The 14899-nt window shown below is 31.1% G+C and overlaps 1 protein-coding gene across 3 annotated transcripts in view; it reads left to right on the forward strand.

Moving 5' to 3' along the window:
• Nucleotides 1-14899, forward strand: part of CSMD3 (CUB and Sushi multiple domains 3) — a gene marked incomplete at both ends in the record, with an annotated part of 1078626 nt that overhangs the window by 946834 nt on the left and 116893 nt on the right. For all 3 annotated transcript variants that reach the window (XM_082674966.1, XM_082674967.1, XM_082674968.1), the window contains 4 exons: nucleotides 4594-4712; nucleotides 5807-5876; nucleotides 10812-10928; nucleotides 13973-14182. In XM_082674966.1, the coding sequence (XP_082531092.1) occupies nucleotides 4594-4712; nucleotides 5807-5876; nucleotides 10812-10928; nucleotides 13973-14182 (516 nt within the window). The remainder of the gene's footprint in view (nucleotides 1-4593; nucleotides 4713-5806; nucleotides 5877-10811; nucleotides 10929-13972; nucleotides 14183-14899) is intronic.

Raw genomic sequence — 14899 nt, forward strand, 5'->3', positions numbered from 1 at the left:
ATTAGTTTCTCAGAGTAATGCTGAGTTAAATGTTAAGTAAGGTAAACGAAAGTAAAGTAAGTAAATAAAAGGATCAAGGTAAACGTGAGAGAAGCCTGTACCACATGTTCCTGAACTTATACTGCTGCTCATCAGTGACTATTGATGTTCTGAAGGAACAATTCTGAAGTCAGAATTGTTCCTTCTAAAAGAATTTAATCGACATTCAATTACATGTAACAATAGTATTTGACAAATTTTCTTTAGTAGATTAATTAATTAATCCAAGGTACATTATGGTGAAAAAAGTCTGCATGCTTATCATTGCTGATTTCTACAAGCCCAGAAACTAGTAGCCCAGCTCATATTGAATTCACCCTTTGATTATCATCAACTTCTACATTATTCTCAAACTGTTATAATGATAAATATGGAATGCCAAATGATAATTCTAGCATATTAAAAAACACTTAAATGTGGTGCAAACATAGAAATAATGGTTATTTGTATTCATTATTTAGAGAAAAAATTTTAAATTGAAGACATGTGATATGTTTAAAATAACAAGATCTTCACTATCACTGAATACAACCTCTTGTTCAAAGACGTGGTTCAGTTCCTGTTCTTTTCTCACATGAATGCAAATCCAGTATTTTTGGTCTTCATTTTCAATAAATTTATACATGGGTTGTCATGTCAAATTCATGAAGGGGTTTTTCTTTTTACAAAACAATGTTGCTGGGAGTCTTAGCAATAATTTAGCTTTCTTATCCTCCCTGTCTCCCTCTCTCATTGCATTAAAGACTCGTTAAAATCATTATGGAATACTATATATATATATATATATATATATATATATGCAGAATGATCAGATATAAATGATATGATTAACACCATTTTCTCCTCCAGGTTGCCTTGTGGTCAGAATTGGAAAGAATAATTTTTGTTTATAAATAAATGTTGGAAATTGAAGAACTGAGGTTTTAATGTTTTCAGCCAGGGTAACTAACCACAGTAATTTGACAGCAGGTGTAATTAACTCTGTGCAATTTTTGATATAGATTTGTTCCTGTATTCATTTCTGTTTTTTTTTTTTTGGCTACAACACCTAGTTAATTGATCCAATTCTCATTAAAAAAATTCACTCAGAGAGCATCTTTGATTGCCAAGCACATAATTTTACAAAATTTACACTCATAAGGATGAAAATGACTCAATATGCTGATTGGCTTGGTTAAGTAGGAGAGAATCCTTTGCAACACTTTTACAAATACCTTTTCTTTGTTGATTCCTATGAATAAGTTATTGCTATTGTTACTTATAAAGAAATGAAAAATAATTATTAAAGAAGACATTTTTTAAACTATTTAATCACTGTTTTGTAAATTAACAAATGACTTTAAAATAGGAACTGTAGCATTTTCAGATATCTCTGCTTTATTTTCTTTAGTGCATGTAAAATAATTAAATGCAAAAAAATGAGAGAGGTCATCAACATGACTTCTCTTTCTTATCTATTACTTCATTACCTTGGTTTCTTCCCTGAGACAATCATATTAAACAGATTAGCAGGTCCAACTCAATCTCTTCTAGAAAAATAGAAAGCAGTATATTCTTGTACCCCTAAGTTCTCTGCTAATACTAATTCATCTAATAGATAAGTGATTTTATTATTTACATTCCATTATAAAAATTTCAGAAATGCAGGAATATACAAGAAAACACATAAAAATCACCAATAATCTCACATGAAGAATCATAACCACTGCTAATATTTCACATATTTCCTTTTGGTTATTTTTCCCTGTGATTATTTGCATATAAGAATTTTTAACCTACGAAATTGTTATTGCATAGTTTATAGAGTTTTATATCACATTTTAAAGTTAAAACTCTTTCATAAATATTTTGCTGTGTCTGTATATAATATGGAAAAATCTCACTTAAAAATCTCTCAATATTCTATGGCATCACTGTGCCGTAGTTTTTTTGTTTTGTTTTGTTTTTGTTTTTTGCGGTACGTGGTACGCGGGCCTCTCACTGTTGTGGCCTCTCCCGTTGCGGAGCACAGGCTCCGGACGCGCAGGCTCAGCGACCATGGCTCCCGGGCTTTGCCGCTCTGCGGCATGTGGGATCTTCCCGAACTGGGGAACGAACTCGTGTTCCCTGTGTTGGCAGGCGGACTCTCAACCAGTGCACCACCGGGGAAGCCCTGTGCCGTAGTTTTATTTATCCTCCCAGAGGAGGAAATCACCACTTATGGATATTAATAGTTTTCTATGTGTATGACCCTGAATGGAGTACTTGATAGAAAGAAGGAAAAGAGAAATGAACGTGTACTAAATTTGGCCTTCTCAGCAAGAATGACCACATAAATGGCCTTAATGGTGAACGGTAATAAACGTACTGTTCAGGACTCCCAAGAAACTAAGGAGTCCTTACCAAAGGAAAGTGAAATCATACTGACAAGACATATATGCTTACATCATAACTTTTTTTTGATTAGTAATTCTTAAAAAGGACTCTATGAAATCAGATGAATTTAATGTGTAAGACCCATTAGTGGGTGCTGAATGAGATGAAAGTAAATATAAGACAGTTTCTTTCTTGGATCTCAAAATCTAGTAGGGGAAGTGAGACATTTAACCCTTAAAATTTTAACAGTAGGTCACAACTTAATGGTAACTTATCTTTCCTAGTTCTATAAATTCAAGATTACAAAAATCAAGAAATATGGGATTTGACATATGTTTAGGGACCTAACTAATTGCCGCACCAGGCATTGGAATTACAGTCCACATGACCCTGTCTCCTTTAGGACTGCCTCAAATGCATTCCCAAATGGCCAATTTACTTCTCCTCTTTACTGCCTTACTTTCTGATCTAACCATAACTCCATCATGTCACTGCTTTTATTTAATTTTCTATCCTTTAATGTGACATCATTTTTAGCTACTCTGACCATTATGTTATTAGATAAACTATCTTCCATTTGCAGAGATAGACGTTTGTATTTATTAAGAAATAAAATAGGGATGCACTTTCTTTTATATACTATTCATTCATCTATACAACGAATGTTTATTGAGTGCTTGCTTAAGACTCTGTGCTTCAAGCTGCCCTTCTGGAACTTATATTCTCAGAGGGGGATAAACACTGAACAACTATTTACATAATTATTCATTATTAGTTTATGTCAAATACAACAAAGGTGATGGAGAGGGTGGTGTTATGTATGATAGCATCTATCAGAAGGAAATAACATGGTCAAAGAGAGAAGGAATATATACGATATAGTCATACTTTAGAATTTAGTTTTCAATGTTTTTTAATAAATAAATACATAGTGTGAATATTTATAATGAATATATATATTCACACATATATATAATGATTTTGGAGTGGTGACTGCTTCCTCCCTCCATTCAAATATGTATTAGATTAGTTCAAAATGTGAACTACAAAGAAATAGATAATAAACATTGGCTCTTATTGAAGATAAAAAGTTTTTAATAATAATACATTCACATGTTTGAAAAAATGTTTTGGCAAAAACATCAAACAATTTTTATTCCTTTAAATGAATCATTTTAGAAATAATGCCATTTGCAGGAATGTAGATGGACTTAGAGATGATCATACTAAGTGAAGTAAGTCAGAAAGAGAAAGACAAATACCATATGATACCACCTATATGTGGAATCTAAAATATGACACAAATGAACTTATCTATGAAACAGAAACAAACTCACAGACATAGAGAACAGACTTGTGGTTACCAAGGGGGAGGGTGGAAGAGGGACAGAGTGGCAGTTTGGGGTTTGCAGATCCAAATTATTATATATAGAATGGATAAACAACAAGGTCCCACTCTATAGCACAGAGAACTATATTCAGTATCCTGTGATAAACCATACTGGAAAAGGATATAAAAAGTATATATTATATATATATATATATATATATATATATATATAACTGAATCACTTTTCTGTACAGCAGAAATTAACACAACATTGTAAATCAACTATATTTCAATTAAAAATGCTAAACTAAATGAATCATTTCAGAAAAACCTTTTACTTCTGTATGCTTTTATTCTTTTATGTTGAAAAATAAGTTGTTGATGTAAAAATAATGGAAGTGTTTTGAATTATATCATAATCTCCCTCTCAGAAGAAGGTACCAGGTGATATGGACAAAATAGCAAATAATTTTTTTAGCCATTTTACTAAGAATGTTTTACAGATATAATTTCACTTTATTATCACAATAAATTATTATTCTTATTTTTATTTAGGGATTTTCTTTTTAGGAATTTTTAGTTTCATTTCACAGAAGACATTTAAGCTGTGAGTTAAAGAAGAATTCACGTATTATCACACAGCTAATTAATGGTTGGTGCCACGAAAATTGAAATAGTTCTGTGGTGGAGTTCCAAAGCACATTGCTCTAACCATATACCGTTAAATCTTGTTCACAGAACATTCTTAATGTCTCAATGTAAAATCTAGTTTTAATGACACCAATATTCAGTTTTGGTAATTTAATATGCATGATTTAAGCATTCATCATTTGAAAGTTACTTATATTATTATCACTAAATATTCTTAGCTATTGGTTTGGATTCCTGTCCTGAACCACAAACTCCTAGCAGTGGGAATAAAATTGGAGACAGATACATGGTTGGTGATGTAGTATCCTTTCAGTGTGATCAAGGCTATTCTCTTCAGGTAAGTCTATTTTAAACTTTTAGCTTTGACTTCCATTACCCTTTCAGAATATTTTAACAGACTAATCATTGATAATACACAGGTTATAAAACAATATTGATCTCAGGCTGCATAATTTAACATTAAATCAAAAGTTATTCAATTTGTCAGTGAGATATTCATGAGAGAAATTGCTGGAATGAATAAATTTGTTGTGTTTGCAAATAACCAAAAATGATTTTTGAATCAAAATAAATGTTCACTTTTCTCTCTGTTCACATTGGATGTGACCACTGAACGCCTGGATTTTCAGAATTTGAAATAAAAATGAAAGTGATACTTAAAGCATTAAATGAAACTTCCATGATAATAAATTCCCCGAATCAGTAAAAATCAACTACAAATAAGTATTGCTAAAAGTGTGGATTTGCAATGTATATTCTGACTTTACGTATTTATATTAATACTCTTTTGTAGGTGTTTTGGAAGGTCTCAATTTATGACCTCATAAAAATCTCCCTAAAGCATAGACCTATTAAGAAATTAAAAAAAAATTGAGACAGAATTTCACATGTTAAGTAAATAAATTCCTTAGAGGAAAGAAAAGTAAAAATTAATAATTTATAGTCTTTAAACTTGTAACCCAAATTATTAGTCTCAGAAGTGAAATCAAGTTTTTCTGGACTTTAAAATTTAATATACCTCAGTTGACTTTTCAATTTTTTATGAAAGAATTTTATAATCATTTTTTAATCTATCTCACCTTGAATATTATTGCAATTTATTATAAATCACTATGTATATGGCCATTTCCTTCATATAATTATTGCAGTACCTTAGTAGAAAATGTTTTGGTAGAACAATGTTAAAACCACAGTTTTAATGTGATAAAGAGTCTTAATTTTTCTACCAAAAGCTTATTATTTTTTACATTTTATCACAAGTGTATATAATTACCTTACTTGTTTTAAGTCACACTAATATTTCCAGTAATGTTGAAAAATATTAAAATGTAATATATTATTAAGTTTGTTTTCATAATTATCATTCACTATCCTATGTTATATTTACACTTTTAAAAATGTGTGCTGAACTGCATTGTCTTGTTTATATAGGGTCATTCTCATATTACATGCATGCCTGGGCCTGTGAGAAGATGGAATTACCCAATCCCAATTTGTTTGGGTAAGTTAAAGAACTATAAATCATTTATTAGCTGTATCAAATTTTAAAGGTACACCTTATGTATGTTGTTGTTCAAACATATAGTTTACCTTTTGTCAGGTTTTATGGAAATTATATTTTGAGATAAATGCTTCACATTTTTTTTCTTTTTTAATTTTAAATTTTTACTTTTTTTTTGCCCCAAACTTTAATATCAATGGATGACTTAAAAACACAAATTGAGAAAAGTTATTAAGTTTTTTGATTCCCAGAGAGTTTTCTCAATATGATGTAGTAGAAGTACTCATAGATCAGGAAAATATACTATTGCTTACTATTGAGCCAAAATAGATAAGGAAGCTGGAGTCTACCAAAGGGAGCATGACACCCCATGAGATGTCTTCATTGGTAACAGGCAGTTGAGATATAGGATGTATCAAAAGAACATTTGGGGCTTTGAAAGTATGGGCCCAAATTTTTGTCCTAATTTAATGCAGCTTCCAATTATTTCTATCCACCTTAATTTTTTTTCTCTTTTTCATTTCTGGTGTCTGTATGCAACCATTAATATACTGGGCTCTATAGAGTAGGAAAAAAAAAGTTTGAGGTATGGTCTCCATAATTAAAACATTTGTTTACCATTTAGAGTTGTAGAAATAAAAGAAATGAAATAAGAATAATTTAGTGTCAAATAATACCATTGACTATGTGATAGAATTTAAGAAAGATGAGATTGGTATTGATTGAAGTCATTGGGAAATATATTCAGTCCATAAAATTTACAGAGTTTTGGATGATAGGTGTAATTAAGATAAATGAATGAAGAAGACTACCCTTTCTGAGTAGGAAAAAGGGCAAAAACAAAAGAATTGGTGTGACTTGTATACCCTACCATGTACAGTGAACAAACCTGTATTATATTAGTTTGCTTGGGCTGCCGTTAACACTACAGACTGGGTGGCTTCAACAATGGGAATTTATTTTGTCACAGCTCTAGAAGCTAGAAGTTCAAGATCAAGGAGCTGGCAGGGTTGTTTTCTTCCGAGAGCTTCTTTCCTTGGCTTGTAGAAGACTATCTTCTCCCTACATCTTCACATAGTCTTTTCTCTGTGAAGGAGCTCTCCTATCTCTTTCTCTTCTTATAAGGACACCAATACAATTGAATTAGAGCTCCACCCTTATGACTTCGTTTAACCTTAATTACCTCCTTTAAAGAAGGTATCTCATTTCCAAATACAGTCGCATTTGGGAGTTAGGGCTTTAACATATGAATATTGGGGGGAGACACAATTCAGTCCATAATGCCTATGTACCACGGGTGCAATTTTTGTTGGAGAGTACTGGAAAATAATGTTTAAGAGTAAAGATGTGTTTAATTGGCAAAATATATTAAAAGCATTCAGACTTTAGATTGGATGACATTTTTTGAATGATATATTTCTTCAGGTATTATCATTTATGCATATAATGCCAGTTATAAAATTGTATATATACATATAATGCCTATTATAAAAATTTATATATACAGATAATGCCATTTATGTGTGTGTGTGTGTTATGTATGTGGGGTCTGTATGTGTGTGTATATCCAATTAAGTACAAAAATTGAGAATATAAAAGAGTACAAAGGACAAAATAATTACTATATATATTCTGCTGATACGAGAGCAGAGTTTTGGTCTTTTGTTCATTACTGTATCCCCAGTGCCAAGAACAGTTATTATCTTAAGTAGGCATCCAATAAATATGGTTTAATGAACAAATTAAAGTTTGGGGATTCTATAGTATGTATATTTTTTATAATGTTTTCCTTCTTGACATTCACTTAGAAGAATTTCCCATACCATAACATGTTTTTAAAAATTTGATTTTTAAAATGGCTTTATGGCACATAGCATAGTCTAATTTGTATAGTTACTCTCTTTTGTTAGCTTAGTTTTTTGTCTTTTTGATATACATTTATACACATTTGGTACACATTTACACATTTATACACATTTCTTTATTTATAAGTGTTTTTCATGTGCCTTCCTGTCGTTGCATATAACTACTTAAAAGCTTTAATATTTCCAAATTGCTTTCAGAAGGTTGTATCAATTTAAATACCACTCAATTATGATATGACAATTTCCATCTTGCTATATTACTAGCACCAATTATTACTGTTAACAAATTGCTCAGTTTTTAGGTAAAATACTACATTTTGATTGCCTGTATTCCATTGTATATTGTTAACAAGGGAAGTACTAGATGGAAGTGATATTTTAATAAAATTAAACTGGAAAATTTACATTTTATTATATAGGATAAATTTGTATGAAACTGTATTAAACACTTATATTTTGATGTCCAATATATCTTCATTTGATTTTCAGCTAAGGTACAATAGCTGTGTATGACAAATGTATTATTCTGTTTGCTCATCTGTTGAATGGGATAGTAATGTCCACCTCATAGGCCCATCGTGAGAATTAAATGAGAGAATGCATAAAAGTATTTAGCACTGAACCTGAAATACACAGGGCATTCATAGCGGTAGTTATTATAGTGAAAATATGCAATAATTTAAGGATCCAATAATGGGGAAAAAGGAAGTGAACATTATAATGGAATATTTAATAACTCAAAGTTTATAATATATAGTAAAATGTAACAAGGCTTAAAGTGATTCACAGTATGATCTTATTTTCATTATATATGTAAACATATAAACGCATATACGTGCATATGTATTTTTCTGCAGAGAAATAAAAGAATATAAAGGTCGACAGGCTATCTATGGGTAGTGGAATTCCAGAGCACTCTTATTTCTTTTGTATTCTTTTTTTTTTTTGGTATTTTATAAATTTTGGACAGTAAACTTGTACTATATTTGATAGACAAAGTGTCTAAATTGACATCATGGCCATATCATAAGGAGAAACTGAAGGCAGGAGGCTGATTCAGAGAATGTCTTAAAACTCTAGTAATCAGGTATCAAGGTTACAGTCTCATGAACTGGAAAATAAACAGTCTGCCAGATATTTTGATGGAAGGAAAGAAAAGTCACTTGAGATTTTTACATAATAGAGACAAATCTGAAGGAAGAATCAAAGATGATTTTATCTCGGAGGACTATGCTATGGTTGTGTCCTTAAGAAAAACAGTATAATGGGCCTCAAAAAAGTCTACTGTGAAACTTCTGGTGAAACACAGCATTCTCTATCAAGGCCTAGGGGTGCATGAAATTGCAGAGTCTCTAAGAAAATAGACATGAGTACGGAGCTGAAGGCAGATGCACTTTTTGGATTTTTCTTCTCATCCTTTATGGTTTGTTATTCTTTCTCTTTCATTATCTGTTTACTTTTTATTCTTTCCTTCTTTCTTCTCTGATTTTGGGATTTACACTCTAGAAAGGTGGACCATGCAGAGGCCAGGATTTTCAGCTCATTTCTAAAGAGATGGAAAACAGCAGAATTAGAGGGGCAGTGAACAGCTCAAACACTTGAGATAGTGAAGGCAAGAAAGCAAAAGAGTCCTTGTGTTCTTTCACTCAAAATTCAGAATAAAGCAAAACAAACCTACAATTGCATTCTTGCCAGAAACTTAAAAGTACTTTTCATTGGCCAAAATATTTTCTCTACCACGCCCTAATTATCAGATTGTGTAATGAACATATGTGGGCAATCAAATTTTAGGAAAATGAATTGGTGAACATTAGTGGTTTATACATGTTGAAAATTGTTCTGGTTTAAAGATGGATGAACTGAGATTTGAGAAGGATGGAAAAATATAAAGGTGTATCTTTAGATCTCAATGGTAATTACAACTTCAAAAGAAAGGTTTATATGCACATTAACTACAAGGTTATATATATACCCTTAGTAAAATCTGCTTTATACATAATTTATTCAGTTCACATATTTAAACATAGCTGTCAAACTGGCTATTGATATCACATAGAACATTGATAAATTGTTCTACTGAATTTGCCTTTATGATATATAACCTGAAGTTTATCTATCTGTTGCCATTCATAACAATAAATAAATGAATGGAATTGTAGGTAAGTGTATGGGTAAATTTCAAACTTGATGTGCATTCATGAAATTTGATTCTTCAACCCTCAATTGAGATGTGTATTTTAGTACTTCTATGATAAAATGATAAAAATGTATACTTAGAGGAAAGAATTAGCTTCTAAAATACAATTGACCTATTAATACATGTTAAATAGTTCTATCTAATCATGTAAAAGTTAAAACTTGGGTAATTATTTGTTCTTATAATTTATGGTTAGCTTATCAATTGTAAATCAGTATAATTCAGATTCTACAAAAAGCATACATTTATGCCTAAATTCTCAAACATGGGTTCATCTTTTTACTTGTTTTATACTTCCCTATTTTTTGTCCAGATTATTTTGGGATAAAGTGAGACAGTATCTGATGGTCTGTGAATCCCTTGCATATTACTGATAGAAACCAATATTTTTCTTAAAAATATTCAGCCTCCTCACAAAAAGAGGAAAATGAATTCATTTGTTGTGAAAATGAATCCCTCATCAATATAGTATGTTGCTGGCTTGATTTTACTATAAATTATATTATCTTTTGAATGAATCACAACATTTCTAGAAGTACTTCAGGATGAGAAATGTACTGCTTGCTATGGAAAAGGATATGTGCTCCTTGTTTGATTGTATTCACTGCACATGAGCTACTCCTTTCTGTACAATAATTGATTTAGCTTGTATTTACTGCTGAGGAAAGAAATATGTTACCCTTTCATGCTCTTTTACAAAATGCCTTGTCAATTGATTATATTTGATTACTAGTACATGGTGAATGAGAGTTGACAATATTCAAATTTATACCAGTTTTAACTCAGACACTTGATTCAGACTTGAAAGAATTTCAGTCTGTTTTTAATACAATAAAGTACTTTGGCTTAAGTGGGACCTCTATTCTCTTGCAGCGCAGTGTGGTGGTTCTATGTCAGATTTCAGTGGTGTGATCCTCAGCCCTGGGTTTCCTGGAAACTACCCCAGCAGTTTAGATTGTACGTGGACAATCAAGCTGCCCATAGGTTTTGGTATGTATATTAAAAACACGTGAAAGAGTATTTTTATATTATTAATGCATCCTTACAAAGAAATAACAAAGTCTAATAAGAACTTATGAAATATTCACAAATTATAGTTTACTTTGGGATTATATACATTTCACTTGGAGTACTTGGATAATTGAAAGAACATGGGCATTTTAAAATTTCATACATAGATGATAAATAGATACAGTTTATGATACTTTCCAATCAATATGTACAGATATAGCCTGAGTTAGATGTGTGTGGCAATGATTAAGTTCAACATGATTTTCATGTATAATTGTTTCTGTAACTCTTTTCTACTTGTTGAAACCAAGCAGTACATAGATAAATTATTTTCTGGTAATCTATTGAATCCAGCTGCCATTGTAAATAAATAAGATTTACATTTGAAAAGTATTAGTACAATTTTTCTACTGTTAGATTTAAATACCTGTGTAGATGTAATACCTTTCTAATTCTAATATTACAATTGCCAGTGTTTGGATATATTGCATTATATATATATTACATTTAATAAATTATTTTCCCTCTTGTGTCACTAACGTATTCTTTTGCAGCTTTTTTATATCCCATTAGTCTGTAAATGCATAAATAGAAGTGTTAGATTGAGGATAGACTTATTCATTAAATCACAGAAGAATAAGATGAGTAGATACTCCTTGAAGTACAAACCTGGTGGATTTAGAGCAATTAAGATATTCTGTACTATCTCACTTATTGAGGACTAAATTTAGGTACCTCATTTACCCAAAAGCATCTATAGCCTCAGAATGAAAATTCATGTTGAAATGTTTTACATAAATTCACAGAAACTCATAGTTTTGACAATTCTGTACTGAGCATGTACACATTATACTCCAGGTATTGTGCTAGGTGCTAGGGATAAAATGCATAGTAAAACAGACTTTGTACCTTTTCCCAGTTAAGTTACAGTCACAATGAGGAGACAAATAGTCAAATATGTTATTGCAGTGAAGTATAATAAAGAGTACAGGATTGTACACAGGCATCCAGCCTAGTCCAGGAAATGCAAAAAAGGTTTATCAGAGGAAGTGATGTGTGAACTGTGGCTTTAAATATAAGTAAGAGTAAGCCCATAAAAGAGGGTCAGCTTGTGAGGAACAGGAAAGAAATTCTAGGTAAACAGACTGACACATGGAAAAATGCAGATAAGAAAGCTAAAGAAATTCAACAAACTTGAACACTATATGACTGGCCTGAGGTTTTGGGAGACCAGTAGGCCACTGAGAGAAGAATGCTGGGGGGCTTTCTAATGAGAATTATTCTGGCTACAACATGGGAATACCCTTAATTTGAAGTTGTAGTCAAATTCTATGCCCTTTGATTGAAAGAGAATAAATGAATAATAGATTTGAAACAGTATGGTTATCCTTATGTCTTTTACTAGCCACTTAAGAGGGCTCATCCCATGTCATTTATGGAGCTAAGTGAATTATTTTAAAATAAATTATTACGTGTATTTGCAATAGTGTCATTATGTCACCTTCAACTTAGCTCTTGCTAATACTTCATTGATTTTAAAAACCAAGTTTATTAAAAATTAAAAAGAATATGCATCTCTATTTTAGAAATGAAAACATGAGACCATTTCTGATTTGGTTACATTTAAATAATCCCACTGTTTTCTTTGAGTTTGGGCTAAATCAAATATTGCTTCTAATGTATTTGAATAGATAATTTATAAATGTTTAAAAGAAAATTGAATACACATCAACAGTTAAAGAAGTATTTTCTCTTGCCTGTGAAACAATTATGGACAACATAATTTGTGAAAAGGAGCTCAGGAAAATTTTAGAAAAATATGCACTTCTTGTAGCCTCACATATTAAGATAGTACATTCAAAGTTTTAAGAAGATTGTCTGATTGTCCAGGAATGTGTTTAATATTTTAAAGCATATTTTCAGTAATTCCCAAATTTATTTGTTCATGGAACTCTTTTTCAATGTAACAGCAAATTTCCATGGAACTCTTTTTCCAGGAACAAAATATGACTTCACTTGAGAACCTCACTAGTTATTAAGAGCAAGAGCTCAGGAGCCAGAATGTCTGCGTTTGAATTTCACCTCTTTTAGGATGTTGTGTAAACAGCATATTATTTAGCTTCTCTGTGCCTCAGTTTCCTCATTCTTGTAACTATGAGCATTAAATAAGTTAGCATGTATAAAAACTTAAAACAGTGCCTAGCAAAAAGAAAACACAATAAATGTCAGATTTTATTACTAACAATTTGCAGAATGGTAGTTGTGGAAAAAAAACCATCAAATTCAGTAAAAATCAAATATTAATTGAATTAAGGAAACATACCTCAATAAAGGTTTTATTTTATTTTTCTCCATCCCAGAGATATTTAACTACCTCATATTCTAGTTATGTTTATAAAGATATTAAGACTATTTTGTAATATGATAGCATATAGCAATAACCCCTAGATTTTATTGGGAATATTACATAAAATTTGGCTTTATCTTCTGATGAGAAAATACTAAAAGAGCACGCTGAAAATTACATGCTTAAAAATGATATTTTGGAGAAGTTAATTTATCCCCTGTATATGACTAATTTCTAACACAGTCGTGAAATCTGATTATGTTAATATATAAAACTTTGCAATCATATTTTGGCTTCAAATTGCCCTTTTACAAAATACAAATTATTGAGTGGCTTTTCATCTTTAAAAATTGGTTGATACAGTTTTAAATGGTATTAAAGAGCAAGAAAGCCACTTTCTTGATTAGTTTTGCTATGGTGACAATATAGTAAAATGAGATTTTCCCATGTGACAAATAGTGGGCATTTGAGAACAGTATTCTGTTACTTTCAACTATAGCACAGCTAATTGCCCTGGGCAGACAGCAAACCCATGGCCCAGATCTTGAGAGTATGCCTCTCAACTTAAATGGAAACGTATCTTAAGCACATTAATGCGAGCATATGTTTGTGTATATGTGTGCATTTAATTTGGTAAAAAACATAGAGTAGCATTATGTTTGTTTTTCTTCCTTAGGTGTGCATCTGCAGTTTGTAAATTTTTCTACAGAAACCATACATGATTATTTGGAAGTAAGAAGTGGATCTGCAGAAACTAGTACTGTTATTGGCCGACTCAGTGGTCCTCAAATATCATCTTCCCTATTTAGCACGACCCATGAAACCAGCTTGTATTTTCACAGTGACTATTCACAAAACAAACAAGGGTTCCACATTGTATACCAAGGTGAGAGGAATAATAAAAATATGAAAGCTTTTTAGCCTCCAAACAGCTATTAACGATCTAACTCTAAGCATTTTCTATATTGTGTTTTAGAAAAAAAAGGAACCTAAATCAAAGCAAGCTTCAGTTAGGTAGAGTTTTAAATAATGCTATTTTCAGTCAACTATATAGGGGGAAATGATGCCTTTCTGAGGCCTTACAAATTCTAACCATGAAAAAAGGATTGAATTAATTTTAATACACAGTCAAATTAAGCAAGTCAAGGCAAGGCAGCCAAGCAAGGCATGATGGATAGGCAAGATTTATCTCTGCTTTTATACTAGAATAAGTATATTGAAAAGATATATTGTGGTACTTATCTACTATATGTAAAGTTATTTTCTTTTACTTTATAATGAAAGAATAACATAACCTTCCTTGATACCATTCTATTGCTATGAGAATATAAAATAAATAATTTGACAATCATATTAGGCCTATTTCTAGTATAAAACTGCTGCATGACCTTGAGCATGATTTTCATCCCTTTGAAATAAACAGCTGGGAGACCTAGGCTTAAATGCTGATTCTCTACGTTCAGTCTTAAGTGGCCTAGGGCACAAGTCCATTTCTTCATTTTCATAATGGTGTTAGTAATAGTACCTCTCAGATAAGTTGTTTTGAACTTTATATGATAAAATGAATGTAAAATATTTATCGTGATGTATATCATTAGTAAAT

Source organism: Grampus griseus (assembly GCF_964374135.1).
Source record: "Grampus griseus genome assembly, chromosome: 17".
Classification (NCBI taxonomy): domain Eukaryota; kingdom Metazoa; phylum Chordata; class Mammalia; order Artiodactyla; family Delphinidae; genus Grampus; species Grampus griseus.